Here is a 20519-nt window from a genome sequence, read left to right on the forward strand (position 1 = left end):
AGAATTCACCAAGTAGGAAGCAGGCTATGCTGGTTAGTCAGTGAGCCCTAGAGATCCTTCCTCCATTAGTTCTGGGTATTGAATTCAGGCCCATGTTTTTGTGGGGAGCAATCTTCTCAGCCTGGTACCATTTCTCCTGTCTGAAAGGATAAGCACAATGTGAGGAGGGAATTCAGAAGCCACCGCCAGCCCTCTTGAGCTGATGGATACAGCTCAGCTCTGGGGGCAGGGGGGGATCACAAGAGCAAGCACGGGGGCTAGAAGGAGCCATGTGTAGAGGAGGTAGACCATCACTCTTCAGAACTCCTTAATTGGTGGGTGCTCAGGGATTCTGGAGATGGGCTAAGAGCTTGTGAAAAGCTTGACTAAACAGGTCAGGAGGGACCTCAGCCTGAGAAGAAAGGCCAGCTCTGGGAGGACACTGAATGAATGGAATGACATTTTCAGAGCACAGCCATTGTTATCTATTTGGTTCGGCAAATGCTGAGGTGATGGGTAATTCCAGCTCTGGAAATTTTCAGTTTTGGTGGGTACAGAGGTAATTCTAGAGCAGGGCCGGAATTTAATTTACTGAGTGGCAGGTAGTGGCTACACCAGCCCTCCCAATGCTGTCTGTTCTCTCAGAGCTGCAGTACTAGCCACTGATGCACCGACTGGACAGGTGCTCTTTTAAGCGTGTTAGCTTTTGAGTGTGCATGCTATGACTATGAATTCATTTCCCTTCCTCAATAACAAGAATACAACAGGTCAAATTTCCTGTCTCATTTTATTTAAACTTCTTTACACACAGGAAGTCTTTCTTAGATTATACCACTATAAATTGTTTACTACAATCAGGTTTGTGACTGCTCTCTTTGATAAGTCAGGGCCACATGATGGGAGGACAGTTCCTAACTCTGAGTCACAGTGCAGGGCTGTCATGTCCTGCTGTGCAGGCTGTGCACTGGGCTTAGCCCTGAGGGTCAGGGTCAGGAGTGAAATTCCCCTTCCCCCAATTCCTACCTTTTTGTGCACTTTACAGTGAGAAAGGTAGGAGTATCCTGGAATGGGTAGAGAGATTAAATAATATTTAAAACACCCTCACGACAGGAAACAATACACAGTAAATGGTACATAAATGCATGTATTGGCCTTTTATTACAAGTGGTGTGATATCAGGAAAGCTTAAGGTAAACATTGGGTTAGCTCTGCTGTGGGTGTCAGCATGCCTCAGTCTCGGGGATCATCACTGTATGGCTCCACTTTAAGGAATGAGGAAATGTGGAAAGTTCGGTCTTTCCACTGAAGGATTGGAGATATTTAGCTGGTCTCAACTCCCTTTCATAGCCCTACAACGAAGGTTTTGCTTGCTTGACAAAATAATATGTATTCTTTTATGACACCAAAATTAGAATAATTTGCAGCAGTTCTTAGGAGCCAGGCATACTGAGTCTTTCCACCGAAAACTTCTTAACCTGTCTCCAGGGCTCACCCTTGATGCTGAAGCTCAGAGCACTGATTCCCAGCAGGCTTCCAGCAATGAAGCTGTTTTAGGGCCCGTGCACCACCATTTGTGGACACAAATGATCAGAAATACTGTCAGAAACTGTCCTCAAACTTCAGGTCCTCTCTTTGGAACACACAGAGCACACTAGGAAGGCAAAATCAAGTCTCAGGCTAGGGAAAGGAGACATCCCACAGCTCAGGGTTCTAGGTGCTCAGCGCAGGGTTCTCAGTGCCCCTTGGCTATCCTCTTGGGCAGTCTATGCTGCAAGTATCATGACAGAGCACAAGCAGGGGATACATGTCTCTGTTGGCTTTGGGACACAGTGGATAAGTCATTTTTCTGTTTAAGCACCTAGTATATGCCCAGTGGAAGGAACAGGGGTCTCTAGATGGCCTTTTCATGACAAATGTTTCAATTGCATCAAAATAATACACCCAGGAATAAGGACAAGTAAGACAGAGAGGCATGGCAGTAGGGAGTGTTTCCCTTTGGTACTTCAACTTGTTCAGCAAATGGGGTGTGGTATTAAGGTGGCACCAGACAGGGACATCATGGGGGATCAGGGTATGCCTGATAAGAAGTTAGTATTTCTTTTTTATTTAAAAAAATGTGTGTGTGTGTGTGTGTGTTGTACATATGTGTGCATGTTTGTGTGTATGTATGTGTCTGTGTGGGTGCATGTGTGCACATGTGCAAGTACATGCATGTCATGGCATATGTATGTGGGTCAGAGGACATCATTCGGGAGTTAGGTTTCTCCTTCTATTACAGGAGTCAGGGAATTAAGCTCAGGTGGTCAGGCTTGGTGATAGGCACTGTTAACCACACTGGCTGTAGTTTGTATTCTTCTTGGGATGGTGGAAACATCAGTCTATAAGTCAAACCATGCTGGTGCCCACAAGGAAAAGTTTTTGTTGTTCAAAAATGTCCTGATACCAAGGTTGTTAAGTCAAACTCCTTGAGACAGGTGATTAAAACTTTTTTGAATGAGAAATAGAAGTTGTTGTTCCCCCAAATTTCTAAGGTGTGAAATACGTACCTTAAAACTTTCCATTTACCTCACTCTGTACAGGGACCAATTTCTTTCATACGAAGTTAATTGCACATTGGACTAAAGGAATCCATCAGTGGTGCACTGTGACCCATTGGCTCAGGTGCTGGGAAGTGGCAAAGCACACCCTTGACTGAATTAATAAAGGCTTCTGTGACTAGTGTTGTTGTTCAGCAAAAATTCATTAATGACTCTCTAATTATACAGATGAGATAATTTTGTTGGACAAAACTGAATGAATGTTTTCTTCCATTGAGATCAGCCAGCACAAAGCTGAGATGGCACCCTCTCCCACCATTCCTTTAATAAGTCAGTTATCATGTAGTTCGAGAGTGAGATCACTTGGTGAAAACAATACTTTGATGAGGAGTACATAACAATTGTATTGAATGGTCATCTGTGTGTTGAGTGTGCATGTCCTAATCATAAGACCTCACAGCAGTACAAGCACGGTTAGAGGTAGGCCATGTGCCAAATGAATGACTAAAAACAGAGATGACAGAACCATGGACTTGTTCTGAGGAAAGAGAAGGAAGCAATGGAGCATTCTAAAAATCAGGTTTGCAAGAACTGCACTTCTGTCAAAGCTGGTCTACACACTGTCAGAGTAGGAGACACATCCCAGCAGCCAGAGCCGGAGGCCAGTGCCAAGAAGACAGGAAGGGATGTGACTGTTAAGTCAGATTGGTGAGAAACCAAAGCCGACAGGACATGGTAAGGACAGGAGAGAGCACAGGAATCCTGGTCCAACGACAATGAAGAAGGGAGAAAAGAATGGCTTCCAAATCTCCCAAGGGCAAGGATGTAAATCTGGAGGATAAGGGGTGGTGCTGTGAGATTCTGTCCTATGGACAGTATGTGGTTATTGCATGTAGGAATTCACACCAGCTGCGGCTACCCGCACAAGATTTATGCAAGATCAAGCCAGCCAAAGTCCTGGTAGAGAAAGGGTAGATGATCCCACATCCTGCCCCTTACTAAGACATTGTTTGTTGGCAGTGGACACTTCCTAGAGGAGGGAAACTCTTTCTTTTTCTGGGGCTGTTGCCTCTGGTGGGCTTCCCATGATCCAGTAGATGAACCTACACCAATGTACATATAGGCAGAACTAACTGGATTTAGCAGGTTATTTAAGAAAAATCATGAACATGTTGGGAGAGACACAGTGGAACTTGGAGGGAGTAAATGATCGTATTTCATTATATACATGTGTAAAATTTTCAAAAGTAAAGATAAATTGTCAAAGAAAAATTAGTATAGTCTATCTAGTGTTTTGCCATTTTACCATGTTTTGAATGTTAAAGTAATATTAGTACAGATATTTTCAGCCATTACTATTTTTCAAAGACCATAGACACATCAGTCTATATGGATGAGGTCACCAGTGGGTGCACTAGATTGGCTCTGCAGCTGAGTTCAGGTTGGAAGGCTGGGAAGTGAGGGGCCCAAGTCTGGGCTTGGCTTGCATTCTCCACAGCCACCTGGGGATGAAGACAGATTGATCCAGGGAGAGAGGCCCCATGAGCTGAGAGGATGGAAAGCTGTCTGCATTGACACAATCGAAATTTCAAAGTCCACTTTGTAAATCTTTAATATCCAGTTCCCAATGCACTCTGGGAAATTTTCCAAGGTTGGTGAGATCCTCCTTTGAAAGGTAGTAAGCACATGACAGAAAGTCATGGATGTCTCTCACAGAGGCCTGTAGCTGTGTCCATTTTCCTAAAGGAATATCCTGGCTTGATCAATGTTTAGCTTACACATAAAACACTGGAAGGAAGGCTGAGAAGCATTGTTGGTCCAGAGAGATAGGTCAGCAGATAAAAACAGTTACTTCCAGGACTGATGACTGGGCATGAATTTGCAGGACCAGAAGGAAGGAGAGGACAAACTACTGCCAGTTGCCCTTTGGCCCCCACACAAATGCACGCACTCGTGCGCGCACGCGCGCGCGCGCACACACACACACACACACACACACACACACACACACACACACGAGAACAGCAGTGTAATTTACAAAGGCAGTTACAGGGGTAGATATGTGACCTGTGATGAGATATAACTTGGTGAGTCCTATTTAACTACTTCCTTCCTTGCTGCAGGACTCACCTATTTTGGTGGAATTAAAATCAACCTAACAGAACTTCCTGGACATTCTCTATGCAATGCTTCTCTTCCCCTCTGACCTCTCTGACATGAGTGTCCCATGTAAACAGATTTCCCCCCTCCCAGCACTAGGAGTGGGTGAAAATGGGTTCCATAGAACATCATGTGTCAAGCCCAGATTAGATTATGTCCTGACATTCTAACCAGCATATCCAGAGTTCTCACACAGATTCAATAAACCTACTAAAGAAAACTAGAAGTGACGCCTGCCCCCATGCTTTTCATATGGTAGCTCAGTGGGGTACTCCTCAAGGTGTTCTCTAAGTGGCCTGGGCGGTCTTTAAGTGCTGCTGCCTCTGCCTGCTATTTTCATAGATCACATAATTTTTGCATTCATTGCGTCAGCTCACACTGCTTCAATTATGCATGTCTTCTCTATACATGTCAGCACCACTTTGCCTCATTATATTAAAAAGAAGAAGGAAGGAAAACCATGGGTTATTAGAAAATGATTTAACATCTAGACAGTGCCACCATGAAAATCCATTTCCCTGTCCTTATTTTTAACTGCAAGTAGCAAGTTTGTAGCTACGGATTAATACGTGATGTGAAATCAGGGGCAGAAACACAGGTTCTCTCTGTCTTGCTGACTGGAACTGTCTTGGGGGCTGCATTATCATCTGGACATTGGGGGAGAGGAGTGCTGGCCAGTACTGGACCTTGCTGCTCACTGAAGTCAGAGCTAGGCGAAGACAGGAAAGTAAAAGACGACCCTTGACGGGATTGTCTGTTCTGTCATGAGCAACAGCTTCTGCTAGTGAAAATGCATCACTGCTCACTTCAGCAAGAGGGGAGTTTTCTAGCCAGGCTCCCTCCTCAGAAACTTGAGTTCCCAGGAGGACTTGAGATGACCTGTAAACTGTACTTTAATATCCTCCTGTTAATCAGATTAGCAGATAATCTGGATAGGTATCAGGGACGTGTCAATCAGGGCATGAGTAAAGTGAGGCCCAGTCCTATGTTTACATATTGCCTGCCTTTGATCTAGTGAGAAATTCAGGTCTCTGTTTGAACTTAGAATTCACTGCCCCAGGATGCATTCTGGGAGAAGTACATTATTCCTGAGTCAGAGGACACTTGCTAGATTAACATTCAGAAGAGGAAGGGAGAGGCTGATTAACATTCCTCAGACCACAGGGAAGGGAACCCACCTGCAGGTGGGGAAGGCCCAGAGCACAGAGACACATTCCAGGAACCTGGGCAAATGGAAGACACTCATTATCATAAAAGTAATGTGCGAATCTTAGTCACCTAACCTAAGAAGGTCAGACTTTGTGGTCCTTTGTGGTTGCCCTCATAAGCTCTGTATAAGAACTGCTCCCAGTTTTTGTTCGGGGTGGGGGGGTGGGGGGGTGGGGGGGTTCTCTTGCGTGCATGCAAGAGAGCCCAGTACACTGGAATCATTAAACCTCATGTTGTTGCAGTGAATCCTCTGTCCATGTGTGTCTCTGGGGGAGTGCGTCCCCTGGTTATGAATCTTAGAGTCCAACAATCTCAGAGTCTCCTGAACACAGGAAGTCACAAGCTGGGTCCTCTAGGGCTATGCATAGAGACGGCTTTCTTTTCTCTTTCTTTCTTTCTTTCTTTCTTTCTTTCTTTCTTTCTTTCTTTCTTTCTTTCTTTCTTTCTTTTTTATTAATGTCATTTAAGATCTTAAAGTTGATTATAGACATTTTAAAAGCAGCAGTATAATTGTTTCTTGACCAGTTACTGTGTGGTGGCTATAGACTCATTTCCAGCATAGCAATCCCTGGAGACGGTATGTATGTGAGGCCCTTCTCTAGAGAGGCAAGCTTGTGCCAAGTGGCCACTGCCCTCTGCTCTCCCCACTCCCTGTGCCATAGCCTGCTAGGTGTCCACGTCTCTGGCCCCGGTGAAAATGATATTGCCTGGAATCATTATTGTTTAGCCTACCCCTTCCAAATCAAAAGAATCCTCCTGCTAATAGGCCTGTGAATGTTGTTATTAACTCCTCCCACCACTTGGCTCAGTGTCTGGCACTTGTGAATGAAGCATGCTTCACCTGCCATGCCTGTGGCCTCTGGAATAAGAGACCTGTGCAATCCTCTCGAAAATACCATAAAATAGGCATTTTCTTCATATATAGCAGAGCTGCCTCTGACCCAGAGAAGCTGCTCGATCTTCCTAAAGTAATGCTGTTTCCACATGTGGCTATTCCCTGTTCTCAGTCAGAATTCAGACTGGAACCATCCTAATGCTCTGTGAGAGTGGCTGACATGTCTGTGCACATGTCATAGTGTGCACATGGTGTGGCAGACCGTCTGGCTTATGACAGGCACTGACCTGGAACACCTGTCCACAGAAGATGTGAAGAAGACTCGGAAAAACACTGGTGGAAAGAAAGTGATGAAACCATGACAAAACACCCATTAACAACAATCCCTCTAGGAAGCTGAGCTTTGTGGAACGAATCAGACCCAACATCAGGGGCCCCAGATTCTATGCCTGGCTCTGACCAGAGGACACATGGCTTTCCAAGGAAGTGTCCCCCTGTGAGCCTCGGAACAGACGCCAATGCAGATGGCATGATTGTACTGCACAGATGACAACCTGAAGACGCAGAGAATCTAACAACTTACTCCAAACTCCTCTGTCAGGAGAGCAAAGCTGAAGCAGAAAGCAGGGCAAGCGAGTCAGGCTCAGTACTCTAGTCTGCCTTGGAGATGCTTTAGAAAGAATGACCTGCTAGGTTTTTCATGGCCTAATACTTCACATTGCAGTACACTCTAAAATGAAGGTTTTGAGCTTTTCCCCCAAGTTTGCCCTAGAATGCTCTGAACACAATCAGTAGATGGAGTTGAAATTTGAGACACTAAGAAACAGTTTATGATGTGAGATTGTGGCTCTTCCCCTTGCACTATCAAATCTAGGGTTCGCTTTTGAGTCCCTGATACATGTGAGACTATTTGGGAAGACAATAAATACAGGGTCACCCTGTCTTCATTCCAGAAATCTTATGTTTAACCTAATGTTAAACATAAAAGGAGGAAATGTGGCCCCTCCTTTACAGTATTTGTTGATGATAAATAACTTTGCAGAAAAGATGGAATTGATTGGTCTATAGAAATGACTCTTTGTTTATGCCAATGCATACACATGGCAAATAATCTGCCTTCTTTTTATGAAGCCACTTCTCATTGATCAATCTTTTGTGAGGAAATTGCTAATGAGCTTGTGCCTACTGCGAGCTTAATCAGAGCATCACAGCTGCACGGGGTGCTGAGTTCTCCAAGTGTGACTGAGTCCCCTGCTTCAGAATCTCTAGGCTGAGAAGGTGGAGGAGGAGGAGGGTCCTCTGTTCTTCATGACCACGTACAGAATTCCAAGAAGGCACCAGAAAAACTGGAGCTCGTGGTCCCAAGAGACAGGCTCTGATACTTTGGAAACCTCAAAAGCAAACGGAGTATGAATTATATATAAATTAAGCCACCATACTGATATGGCCAAGAAAGTACTGTCCAGATGGCACTGAGTACAAAAGACAGTGACACACATTCCCTGGTCGTTTTACTATTTATGAGTCCAAGGCTTGAGTCAGCTGGTGGTAGGACAGGCTATCTGTTAGCACCACAAGGAAGCTGGGCTTTGCTCTTTCATTTTTATTTGATGCCGGCCTTGATCTCCCTGACACAATCCATTTTCACAGAGCCACTTGGACAGGACACGGTTGCACTCCTACTGAAAGGCTTGTGGCTGTTGGAGATACAAGGGGCAATTCTACTTTGGTTCTTCGTTTTTTCTTTAGAAAAATAGTTCTGATAAGCCTTGCTTCCTGCTCTGGATTCTCTCACAGGTTTTAAAGAGATTCAGAAGGTTTTAGACTAGGTAAAACGTGCGTTACTTTTGTTTCTCATGTGCTAAGAATTCTTCTTTGAAGGTTCAGGAGAAAAGGCAAGTGTTTCAGCAGCCGCCTTGCAGTTTCCATTCTGTCCATGTCATTCATTTTGCTTATTTGGAAAAATCTTTCTTTTCTGAAATGCCCTAAAGGCTGAGAGGGAGCGAGACAGCTAAGTGTTTGTGGGAAACATATCCCCATGACGGCTTAGCAACAGACCATCGTCAACTCTAACGGTTTCCAGGTGGTAATTTTCTGTACATAGACCAGGAAAACAAAATCATTTCTTAACCAATTTATAGGTCAACCAGTAATGACCTATAAAGAGGGTATTGAATTTGGACCACAACGTCAGGAAGCTCTGGCTTTCAATGTTCTTGATACAAAACCAGTGACTCGGGAAAGTCCATTCATTACTCTAGGCCTCAAGGTTCTGGCTTGCTGAATTAGAGGGGCTGAGAGTACATGGGGCTGACTAGCTCATCCAAACAACACACAGTCTATGTCTTATCAAGCCTTTAACAGATTTTGCCTCAAATAAACCTTAGATGGGAAAAAGACACCAGTTTACAAACAAGAACCCTGAGTTTTTGTGGCTCAAGTTCAAAAAGGGCCACCACAGGGAATTCAACCCAACTGCAGGCTTGGGTCTTTGAGGAACCATTGTTGTGAATGTCTATGGTGATCTACTTTTTAGATGCCATTGCATCGAGTATCTATCAGTTCTGGTGTTTAGATTTTCAGTTAATGACTATCAGGTTTAGAACTGGTCCCATATACTTTTTCCTCTTTCAGAATCACAATTGCTCTATTTCCTGATTCTGGGTCTTAGAGTCTAGTCTGAAATCAGCAGCAGTAATATAGAAAGCTTCTCAGGCACATCTGAGGCTTCTGAGGCTGGAGGGTTGCTGTACTGACCTGAAGTATTTATTCCTCAGCAACTGGCTGATACTTTGCATTTCCTCACCCAGTGCCCCAAGAAACACACAGTGTCAACTGTCTATGAGTTCCAGAACCAACTAGATCCAAGCATTATGTTCATGCCTTTGTGCAATCCTCAAAGTTGTATCTCCTAATTCCTCATAAAAGAACAAATTTGGTACTTTTATGTTTGTCTTTGTTACTTCCTTCAAGTCTACTTGGAATCTGAAAACGTCCTAGATACAAACTTTGTAGACACACATACAGCCCAAATATAGTGAAGCTTGAGTTAACAGCAACTCAAAACAGAGCAGATTCACCATTTACTCAAATAATTAAGGTAGGAAAGTCCTTAGTAAAGGTGCTTTCCAATCTGTTTTATCCAGTCTCACTTCTGAAATACCAGTAATTTCAGGAAATAATTTGTGTTTACTTGAGACTAATTTCCAATCAAGACTCTTGTCTTCTCCAGTGAAGGCAGAATATTTTTATGATAAAACTGATACACATACACACATAATATATAATTTACAACTGGCATATATATATATATGTGTGTGTGTGTGTGTGTGTGTGTGTGTGTGTGTGTGGTGTGTGTGTGTGGTTTCTCTTTTAGTATTAGTTTTTATATAGCATTCACTAAGTAATATATATATATATATATATATATATATATATATATAGCTTATGGAAAATGTTTAGAATTTAAAGTCATCAAGATTTTATTGCAATACATTTGTTTTCATTATTTTTCAGTTTGAAGCTTAAAACCCTTGGGGATGTCAGGTGAAAAATAGACTCTGATCTCCATGCAATACAGTCATTTTTAAATTGACTATGTGGATGTATATGTATATATGTATAAATAAAAATATAAACATATTTGACTGTTAGTTTAGGGTACTAGCTTAAGACTCCTCTGTGATTTTTTTTATAATATTCATTCTGAATCAAAGTTGCCAAGAAACTTTCACAAAGGGAGCAGTACAGTATTGCCCTTCAAAAAGAAAAACCTTTCACATTTATAAAATGTACTCTGTTTCCACATCACAATAACACATCGGCATCTTCTACCCTTTTGAGAGCAGCATCCAGGGATGGCGAGGCAGCATCCTGCACACTGCTTCTGCTATGACTGTGCTTATATAAGCAAGACCATGGGCTCTCTGTGGAAACACAAGGCGTGTGAATCACCTGACTAATGAACTGGCATACAGCTGTCACAGAGCTCCTGAAGTGACAGCAGCCAAGCGGCAGGTTTACTGAGGCCGTCAGCCTCTGCCCATCACAGAACTTCAATTATTTTTATTTATTTCCCTTCAGTTTTCTTTTGGCATCTAGAAAAGCTACTCAGACTTATGTGAAGACTGACAAACTTCCTCTGTACTTTTTAAAGATACAGATCAAACATAAAGATTAGTATACAGGGACATAGTTTATATATATATATATATAAATATATATATATATATTCATAATTTCATTATGTATATGGAATGAATAACATTGGGTTTTGGGAGAAAGTGCATTTGACACATGCCTACACTCATGTACACACTTAATTGTTGATCTCCTAATCTTAGGAATAACTGTCATGGAGTTTTATAAGGAAATTAGTGTTTTCCTTGATATTTTAGTTGGGGGTGGAAACATGAAATTGCCTCAGCCAGGGACTTGCTCAAAACTCAAACCCCACAAACCTCCCAAACAAGGGGGACTCTTCATGGCCAGCAGCCAGCTCCTAAAGTGACATATTTTAATCTGTCACATTTGGAAACAAGGTTTAACATGAATGCCTGAGCCGTGCTGGGTCTCTCTGAATGGCACCGGCTTGCAGCAACACTGGAAGTATGTGCTCACAACATATCGATTGTGGAAATTCAGCATAGGAAAAGGAAGGAAAAATTCCTTGGGTTCTGCATCAAACATATAAAAAGAAGTAATTCTGTAGTTTTCTGAATGACAACAGTTAGTTAAAACACAAAAAAGAAGCTAAAAGAAAGATAATAAAGAAGTAAAAAGTAAGAACTTATTTCTATACAATAAAAATAAGAAATAAAAACTATCTTTGTTTTGATAGAGGTGTGTGTGTGTGTATGTGCTCATGTGTGAATGTGTGTATGCACATGTACATGTGTCTATGTGTGCATGTGTGCATGCATGTGTGTGTACACATGTGTATGTGCATGTGTGTGTGTGTTTCTCATGGTATACTCACTCACCCTTTACTAGTTTATCTGTCAAGTAGGGCCACTCCTTAATCGGAATCACAGTCTATGAGAGGTCTAGAGTGCATGTCTCAAGTAATTAACCTGGTATAATTATAAAAAAAGTACTGCAAATTGGCAGTTTAAATAGTAATAAATTATTACTATTTAAATAGTAATAAATTATTACTATTTAAACTGGCAATCTGGCAGTGAGTAGCAGAATGTAGACCAGACTCTCACATCCCCTACCCTGCTGTCCTCAGCAGCAGCACACAGTCAATGGGACAGGAAACACGGGCAGTGTGGCAAGCCTTGCTGTGCCTTCCCATATACCGTGAACTTCCATGGAAATGCTTTGCTCAGCTGGGATCTTCCAGAAGACATCCTAATAAGCATGGCTTACGTCATTGATTTCTCATGGCTACCTTTTGGTAGCCATTCCCTATTTTGTCAAACCCATGCACACATGCATGCACACTCCCTTAGTGTAATCACCATGATGCAGGACCAACTACATGGTGAAGAACTTGTCCAAATTCATCAGCCTATCTCTAGGTCACTGGCTATTTTCTAATGTCCTCCTCAGCTCACACATGTTACCTTCCACTCTGTTGACATGTGAGTTTATGCAGCCCCTCAGAGGCCATGCCACATGTATGTTAAATAGCCAGGGCAGTTCTCTTTGTCTCCTTGATTAACTAACAAAGATGTTAAGGAGTAATGCCAAGTCAGTGTCCTGGCTGGAGACCATCCACTCCCTGCTAAATCACTGTGCATGCTCCGTTAAGCCATTCTCATTGAACCTTAAGGGCCAATATACCATCCAGCCTAGAGGCTTCTCAAGCGATGGGCAGTGTTACTGACGATGAAGTGATTGATTTTCATTTCAGATCATCTTGACACTTGCTGCAGACCAGCCAAGAAAGTAAACTGGGCAAGATCTAAGTTTAAATTTCTCAAAATTATCTCACACCCTGTATCTGCTCTCCCATCACACTTGCAGAATACACAGCAGATAGTAGTGTTTCTCACTTGTAAGATAATAAATATGCTTTCAAGAGCTACTTAAATCTTTTTTTCCCCTCAATCGAATTATGCTACTTTGACCCATTGTATTGGGTTCTCAGCATTCTCTCCCCCTCCCTTGCTTTGTGCTTTCTTACTTATTTGCATACATAGTACACACATGGTATCATGCACAGTTCAGTGGGGCAGACATGGGGGGAATTTTGATGCTCCTCAAATCTATATCAATAACAGTTCTAGTCAGACAGGCTAAAACAGCTGTCAAGAACAGCCTCTGAACCCCGAGGGCTACAGGCAACAGGAGACAGATGGAGTGCTCACTTACCTGCTTCTCATCAACAATTATTCCGAGGTCCTCATCGCTGCTTAGCTTTCCATAGCCTTGTTCTTTACTTTTCTTGTGAAAGAACAATTTTAAATATCATTTAGTTTCTTTTCATTAAAAAAAAAAACCTTAATTCCTACTTAATAACTCTTAAAGACATTTAACCCTTTCATCAGCCACAATGCATCATTCCTGACAACAATCTCTCATGTACAGCAGATCATCATCCTACACCTGTGCATTGACTCTATCTGCTTAGCCTCTTGCCGCCAAAGTGTGCCTTTGGTCCTTTCTGTTTTATTTCATAGTTTCAGCAAAAATTCTCTACGCCTGTGAGATAAACAAGCAGTTGTTCTTTGAAGTCTCTTAACACATTCTTCTCAAGAACAGTAACTCCATTTAGAATTTTATACTACTCTTAAAACGTCAACTGTCACACATTATAATTTAATATTTTATGTATTTTTAAGAATAAGAGAGCTATTACGTAACTCAAATGATGAACTCTCAAACTTACAAAAAATCGCATAAATAGCAACATTGGAAATAAAAAGCAGCCTTTAACATAGTGAAGTTTCAAAATTAGGTAGTTTATGAAGTCGGAAGGGTATAGGCCATACCTATAGGCACACTTCGTTACCATTTTATTGTTCAATGTTGTGGTTGGTCCTAATGAGTGCTCTCTACCCACCTTCCCTATAGCCAAATTCATAAATACAAACTCTAAGGTTGGAAAAAGAGTCCGACTAAAACAACCATCTCACAATTACGTTACGGAATAATAGTAACATATTTAATAGTAACATTTCTTTTCTTTCCAGTGGGAATACAAAAGTATAATAGGACTCCTTCATACCAATGACAAATGGAGATAAAAGTCATTACCCAGCTTTCTGTTGTTCGACGTAAAACCCAAAACCAACCAACCAAACACAAACCAAAAAGACACTTTAGTATTCACAGAAACTAGAATCAAGAGAATTATATTTCTGAAATTTCTGTCTATAGTGTCCGTAGGAGCACTCATGCTGACTTGGGGTCCTACATATCAGTGGTCATGACACAAGGCTTCTTTACACCAAACAATGTCATCTTTTCCTCCTCTTTAATAACATTCCAAAATATGAATTCTTACACTTCTTCCTCCCCATAGATATACCTCTTATTTTGTGTCATTTATGGTAATGTAGAGATCAGAGACTTCAAGTATTGAAATGCATAAATAAAAAAACCCAACTTTTGTCTACAGACTAATAAATTCCAACACTCAGGACAGAACAAATGGTCACAGTGTTCCTCTCGGTTATTATTTTGTCCTCATATGAGGTTCCATTTCAAGATGGATGGAAAAGAAAATGAATATGTTTGGCTTGAGCCAAGCTGACTTCCTGTCTCTTGGCTTCTGAGTTTTCTCAGCCCAGTGTTTGTTATGAGACACTATCAAACATCCCTCTGTCACACACCCCTCAGAAATGCCTTTCCCAATATTGATCTGTATACGTACCAAGTAGCTCATCTGCATGACCCGATTTCTGGACAAAAGGGCATTAAGTAGAGATGGAATGTGAGTCCTTCCATCCATTTCACTGTCAGACATCCCAGAATTCTTTGCACCGGCGGCAGTGGCTTCATTGCCAGAACTTGCTGACCAGAGAACCACAGATCTTGCCCGGCAACAGTATTAATAATGTACAACAATAATTGAAGTATTCCTGAATCACTGTTCTGACTTTGTAAACATCCTGAAATTTTTGGCTACTGGAAAAAGCCATGGATATGATATTTTCTTCCTCTAATTTGTATCATGCACTTAATTCTCCCTAGCTGCTGATCTCTTTAATGATTTTTAGAAACACATCTATTATTTATAGCATACATTTTGTATTTAATCCCTTACATATAGAATATGTCTCCTGGTCATAAAGCTCAACTTCACCACTTAAGCCCCTGCCTCAGACTTTCCTGACATTCACTGCTGATAGATATAACAATGTCGCACATACAGAACACAATAAGAAGTTGCAATTTCCGTTAACATTACACTTCACTTTTCCCACTTAATGCTGGCTGACTGATTTTAGTAGCACACTCCCAGGGAAGAGGGCTCAGGAAAGATTATGTCCACAACTACTTTGTAGAAGTTGCCATTTTTCAGGATCGGGAGTTCTGATTTTTTGTGCTTAATCCTCTAGTCTCTACAAGACACAGAAAGCACACAGAACCAGCAGCCTTGAGAGTTTCCCTTAGAATCAAGCAACATTTTCAAGTCTACCCCGTGACCCAGGGACACTCATCCTTCCTTAATCCATACAGTCACCCACTTACTGATGTCTAGTGCGAGCGAGCACAGTCCTCTTTCAAGTACTGAGCTGCCCACTTTGCTTAGCTGAGCCAGCCCAGGCGGGGATCTTCAGCTCTCCTCCCTCCTCCCAGCCGGGAAGCCCTGTCTTCTTCCTAAGCACTTTGCCAAATCCCAGAATGCAAGTCCCTGGCTTCTGCAAGACCTTGCACATCAGCCAGAGGAGTGAACTAGGAGGAGGAAGAAAGCTAATCTTCCTACTGTCCAAGTGCGAGGGGGCAGGGCTTATGTGGGAGGAGAAGCCACAGTGTAAGCACGTCCTGAGCTCCACCCACAGCTCTGGCAAGATGCTGAAGCTGAGAGTTTCAATTGAGGCAAGGAGGTGAGGCCCCTCACATCCCAGCCTTCTCAGGCTGACTACTTGTGGTCACTTCTGTGCACTCTTTACTAAGTGCATCTGAGGAGGAAGCATTAGTGTCCGGGAGACAACAGGACGAGAGGACTCAAGGTGGAGAAATGAAAGAAGAAATGAGAGTCGCAGTTTGCTGACATTGTCTCCTTGCCTGTAAAAAGCTTTCAGCCCAGGCTGGCTGTCATGTCTGAAACTTCCAAACACAGTGTCTCTTATCTTTCCCTACCATCCTGAGTGACATCATTCTGGACTCTATCTGGATTTGATCTAGCTTGGAACAAGATTGCCTAGTTCTTTGTTCAGGTGGACACCTTTTGAAATGCTATCCAATCAAATTACTTCTAAGGTTTCCTTAAAATGGAGAAGCCTATCTGGGAACTCAACTCTGCCCTACACAGATTTCCACTCTGTCTCCTTTACCCTATGTACTGCCTCTCTGTCCCTTACCTTTGCCTCCACAGAAGTAGAACTGAAAAATGGATCTGTTCACTTGAATTAAATAAATCACGACACGTGGGAAATTGTATGACAATGTTATCGTGACCATGGACAAGGGAATTATTTCACAGGAAAAGACTGGACAAAGCTAACAATAGCAACAAAAAGCAGTGCTGCAGAGTCCACAGATGAGGTAACTTGCTTATTTTAGAATATGAGTTATAAAGAAGCTCAGAGTTTGGGGCTGGGGATGTAGCTCGGTAAACTACTAACGGAGCATGCATGACGCTCTGGGTTCAACCCCTAGTACTAGCAAAAAGAAAAAAAAAAGCTTTTAAAATAGTTTAAATGAAAAGATATTACCTGTTTGCATACTGAATTTAAAGTATTCTTCATATTCATGAGGAATGGAATTCACACAGAAGGTTTTTAAAGGGAAAAGGAATACTTGGTCTCACTAACAGGATAAGTTGGCCCCCAAGTGTAGGTTTTGCCTAGCTATAGATGTCAAAATTCATCTTTAATTTCTTCCCTACCACCATTCTTCCCACTGCCTACAAAACTACTTACGTTCCCCCTCGCTTAAAAGGTTATTTTTGTGTTCTCCTTCACTGTTAAACTCGAAAGAATGAGAACTATACTCATACAAGTTCTTTGCTCATCTAAAGACACCACAAGCCGGGGCGATTACCGAATTGATGAGCACACCTAAAGCAGGTTGAATTGAATATCAAACAGAAAGGGTAGGGAAGACATTGTGCACACAAGGTCTCCGCTGGTGTCTTTGGAAAATTCTGCCAAGTAGAAACACCTACTTGACCATTTAGTTGTGTGTCCGTACCTAAGAAGAAAGATAGGGTTCCACATACAGACGGATGGGTCAGAGAGTGACAGGAGTGGATGACCTCATGAGACAGAAGAGGTGAGGACTCAACTCGGAAGCCCAGAGGACAGCTATACTTTAAAATGAAGCAAGAGAAGAGAGCACATTCAAGGGAGTGAGAGGGCATCAGGAAAGAGCACCGATGCTAACTTGAGGAGAGGATCTGATCTGCGACCTTTCCCTGAATGAAGTGTCAGAAGTCATCCACGATTATGAAGAGAAGCTAAGACGAAAGTCAGATGCTGTGGTGATGGGGCACACTGGTCCTGGGAGCAAAGATGCTGAGACGATGTATCATTCCTTAGGAAAGCTAAGATACAAAGGGCTGGATGAAATACAAAGGTTTCAATGAAAGATTATCAGGACAGTCATAGTGGTCCCAGCCGGCCTTTGTATAAAAGTCCTGAGCACATTTACAATTCAAGAAAAATAAGCGAAAGGCTACAAAGGTGAAGACCCAGACACCAGAGAGAATCGGGGTGGAGCCAGGGAGAATCGGGGTGGAGCCAGGAAGAATCGGGGAGGAGCCAGAGAGAATAGGGAGGAGCCAGAAAACAGGAGCAAAGACCTCTCTTAACAAAACCACTCTCTTCTACAACTGTATGTGAAGTCTTTGAGAAAAAAAAAAAAAACCTGGACAATTCTCAATCAAAAGCTAAAAGTTATGTTTCCAAGAAAAAGAATTAAGAACAACCCATGCTTTAAATTTTAGAGTGTTTTCTGAAACAAAACTGAATTTGATGATTCAAAAAAGGAAACGGAAGTTGATTGCTTAAGAGATCCACGTGATTGTTGTAAGGAGGCTCTTGTAAAGGCATTACAAAAAAGTGCCTGGGCAGGCTCTGTCCTTTCTCTGAGTTGTTCTCTGGTAAAGTTTTTATTTCTTTTCTTAAGCGTACAGCATCACTCCCTAGTTCTTGTCTCTGGGTCTTGTGGGGAGCAGTGTGAGGTGGCGGCATAAATGCGGTGTTTGCTTATTGCATTGAGCATGGCTTCCACCATCTGACAGGATTCTGGTCTTATGTCCTTTGTCTTTTTTAAGGTCCACGGTGTCAGCATAGCCACAGAGGACACTGCTGAGACAGCCAAAGAAGTGATGGGAAGAACAAACAGGAAATGAGGGAGGACAGTCTCTGCCAAGTGGAAAGGTTGATCTATCAATCCTGTCCCCAAGTCCAAGTCCTGAGTGGGCTTCTTAAATGGCCCTGGAATGATAGCTGTTAAACTTCTGATTTTTCATTCAAATTTGGGAAGCAAAAATATTCTTACAGAGAACAGAGACTTATATGGGTTAAATGTGGGACTAAAGTGTATGTGTGTTTGTGGACTAAAGTCTCTCTCTCTCTCTCTCTCTCTCTCTCTCTCTCTCTCTCTCTCTGTGTGTGTGTGTGTGTGTGTGAATGTGTGTGCCTACACACTCATGCTATGGTAAAACAGTGCCCACAGAATTCATTGTTTTGGGTCAAGCATGAACAAACAAAACACATGGCCCACAGACTTCGTTCTGAAGCTATATTATCAAGCAAGAAGAGAAGACAAAGACATCAAATATAGTATGACTTTTTAAACTGCGTCCAAAGTCATGTATAAGCCCCCAAGTTTAGTAGCCTTTTCTATTTTAAAGCTAAGTTTAACTGGGAAACATTCATTAGTAGCTGGGTGAGGGTGTGGCCATGAAGTGAACTAGGATTTAATCCAGTTTTCCAGCCAGTCCTTCATGCTGGCTTTTCATTATCATTTTTTTTCCTTTCTACTACCACACTGTATAGCCCTTGCTAGTCTGGAGCTCGATATGTAGAGCAGGCTGACCTCAAAATCATGGACACCAGCCTGCCTCCTTGTCCAGGGTACTGGGAATAAAGACTTGCACCAACACAGCTAGTCTAGGCTTTTCTATCTTTAAATTGGCTCTTGGAAAGTATGAGAGTAAATGATCTAGGTTATACACCAGCCTTTCTTGCTCCTTGCTTACTCCCCTGTCAGCCCACTGGCTTCGATGCTTATCCTGAAGAACAATATATCCTATCATAACTCTATACTTTTTAAGGTTTATTTTTAAAATTCTGCAACTCTGTAAACTTCCAAAGTGGATGCACTGAAAGCTCAGGCTTGTCTTCTCTATAGCAAGGCATTGTTTTGATTTGGAAATCAGATAGCTTGCTGCATTAGAACTGAGAGCTGGAGAGGGGTCTCATCCCTAGGGTTAGAGAGGAGGATTTCTGATCAAAGGACTAGGATTTTTATAGATCTCAGTCAAGAGCAAGTGATCAAACAACTGCACTCTCTGAGACAAATCTGTGTTTTGATAGGCAGTGCAAGTGGATGCTAATTGCCAACCCAAAGCCTTTGATCTTAGTGTCTCCACAGATGACAACCAGCAAATGGTTTCATCTCATGCTCTGGGACACATGGAAGTACTCAGCTAAGATCACCTTCTGGACAGAGCTAGAATAGCTGCTGGCCTCCTAGGAGGCCACAGTGGCTTTAAGGAACAACACATAGGCATCACATTGACATCAAATAGGCAGCAAACAAAACTTAAGCTTGAAATTTCAATCCTGTAAGAGTCAGCCATGTGCTACATGGCTTTAAAGACAATAAAGAAACTATTTCTTAACTCCCTCTTATCCCCCAAATCAAACAAAAAGACACTCAGAGAAGCAGCAAGCAATCGGATGTGCTTTTATACAAAATTCTGAGTTCAATCTTCTTTCATATAAAAGGAGGTTCTCTTCTCCACAAAAACCAGGCTCCTTAGAAACTGTAAACACAACTGGTATAAATGAAAACATTTCGGTCTTCTAGACATTTCGATTAAAAAGTTATATATTATAATCTGTGTATCTGGTGTGGTGAGGTCTTGATGCTATTTGCAAGGGAAGAAGAAACAAAGTTCTCCATTTTCACATCTCCTTTGTGTATGACAGTAAGGAGTCCTGAACAGTGGGCCTAGCATTTTAGATCCCGAAAGATAAGTGAATCTTCCTATCCTATTCTATCCTCCTATCCTATCCTATCCTATCCTATCCTATCCTATCCTATCCTATCCTATCCTATCCTATCCTATCCTATCCTATCCTATCCTATCCTATCCTAGCTCCTTCTTTCCCTGTTCAGCCCCAAGTCCTGACAATTAAGAAAAGAGAAATCTCTCCCTCTTGTTTCTTTGAAATATGAGAAGAACAACTACAGTCACAATGAAGACACAGTGGTGATGTCCTGCAACAGCAGCCCTGCTGACCATACCCATTTCTGCTTGGTGGGCATGAAGCCATGTGACACCTCCTCAAACACAGGTGCCTCGACCCTGGGCCTCTCTGCCCAGTCCTTTCTTTCCTCCCTGGAGCACCTGGCCTCCCACACCTGCAGCTGATGTCTTTTTATAACAACTGCTCTGTGCATTATGCATTTAAGACTGTGAAACAGAACTGAAGTGCTTTAATCAG

General features: G+C 42.2%; 1 protein-coding gene across 23 annotated transcripts in view; it reads right to left on the reverse strand.

Annotated features, from left to right (window-relative positions):
• Pex5l (peroxisomal biogenesis factor 5 like) overlaps nucleotides 1–20519 on the reverse strand; it is a 216885-nt gene that overhangs the window by 142575 nt on the left and 53791 nt on the right. For 6 of the 23 annotated variants that reach the window (XM_034500980.2, XM_034500979.2, XM_034500987.2 and 3 more), the window contains exons 1-2: nucleotides 14546–15354; nucleotides 13042–13113 (exon numbers count right to left, since the gene is read on the reverse strand). The exons of 5 other annotated variants lie outside the window; for them this stretch is intronic. In XM_034500980.2, coding sequence (XP_034356871.1) covers nucleotides 13042–13113; nucleotides 14546–14638 — 165 coding nt within the window. In that variant the 5' untranslated portion in view covers nucleotides 14639–15354. 12 more of the 23 variants (XM_076932271.1, XM_076932267.1, XM_076932265.1 and 9 more) reach the window with 4 other exon arrangements.

This window comes from Arvicanthis niloticus, chromosome 4 (genome assembly GCF_011762505.2).
Source record: "Arvicanthis niloticus isolate mArvNil1 chromosome 4, mArvNil1.pat.X, whole genome shotgun sequence".
Classification (NCBI taxonomy): domain Eukaryota; kingdom Metazoa; phylum Chordata; class Mammalia; order Rodentia; family Muridae; genus Arvicanthis; species Arvicanthis niloticus.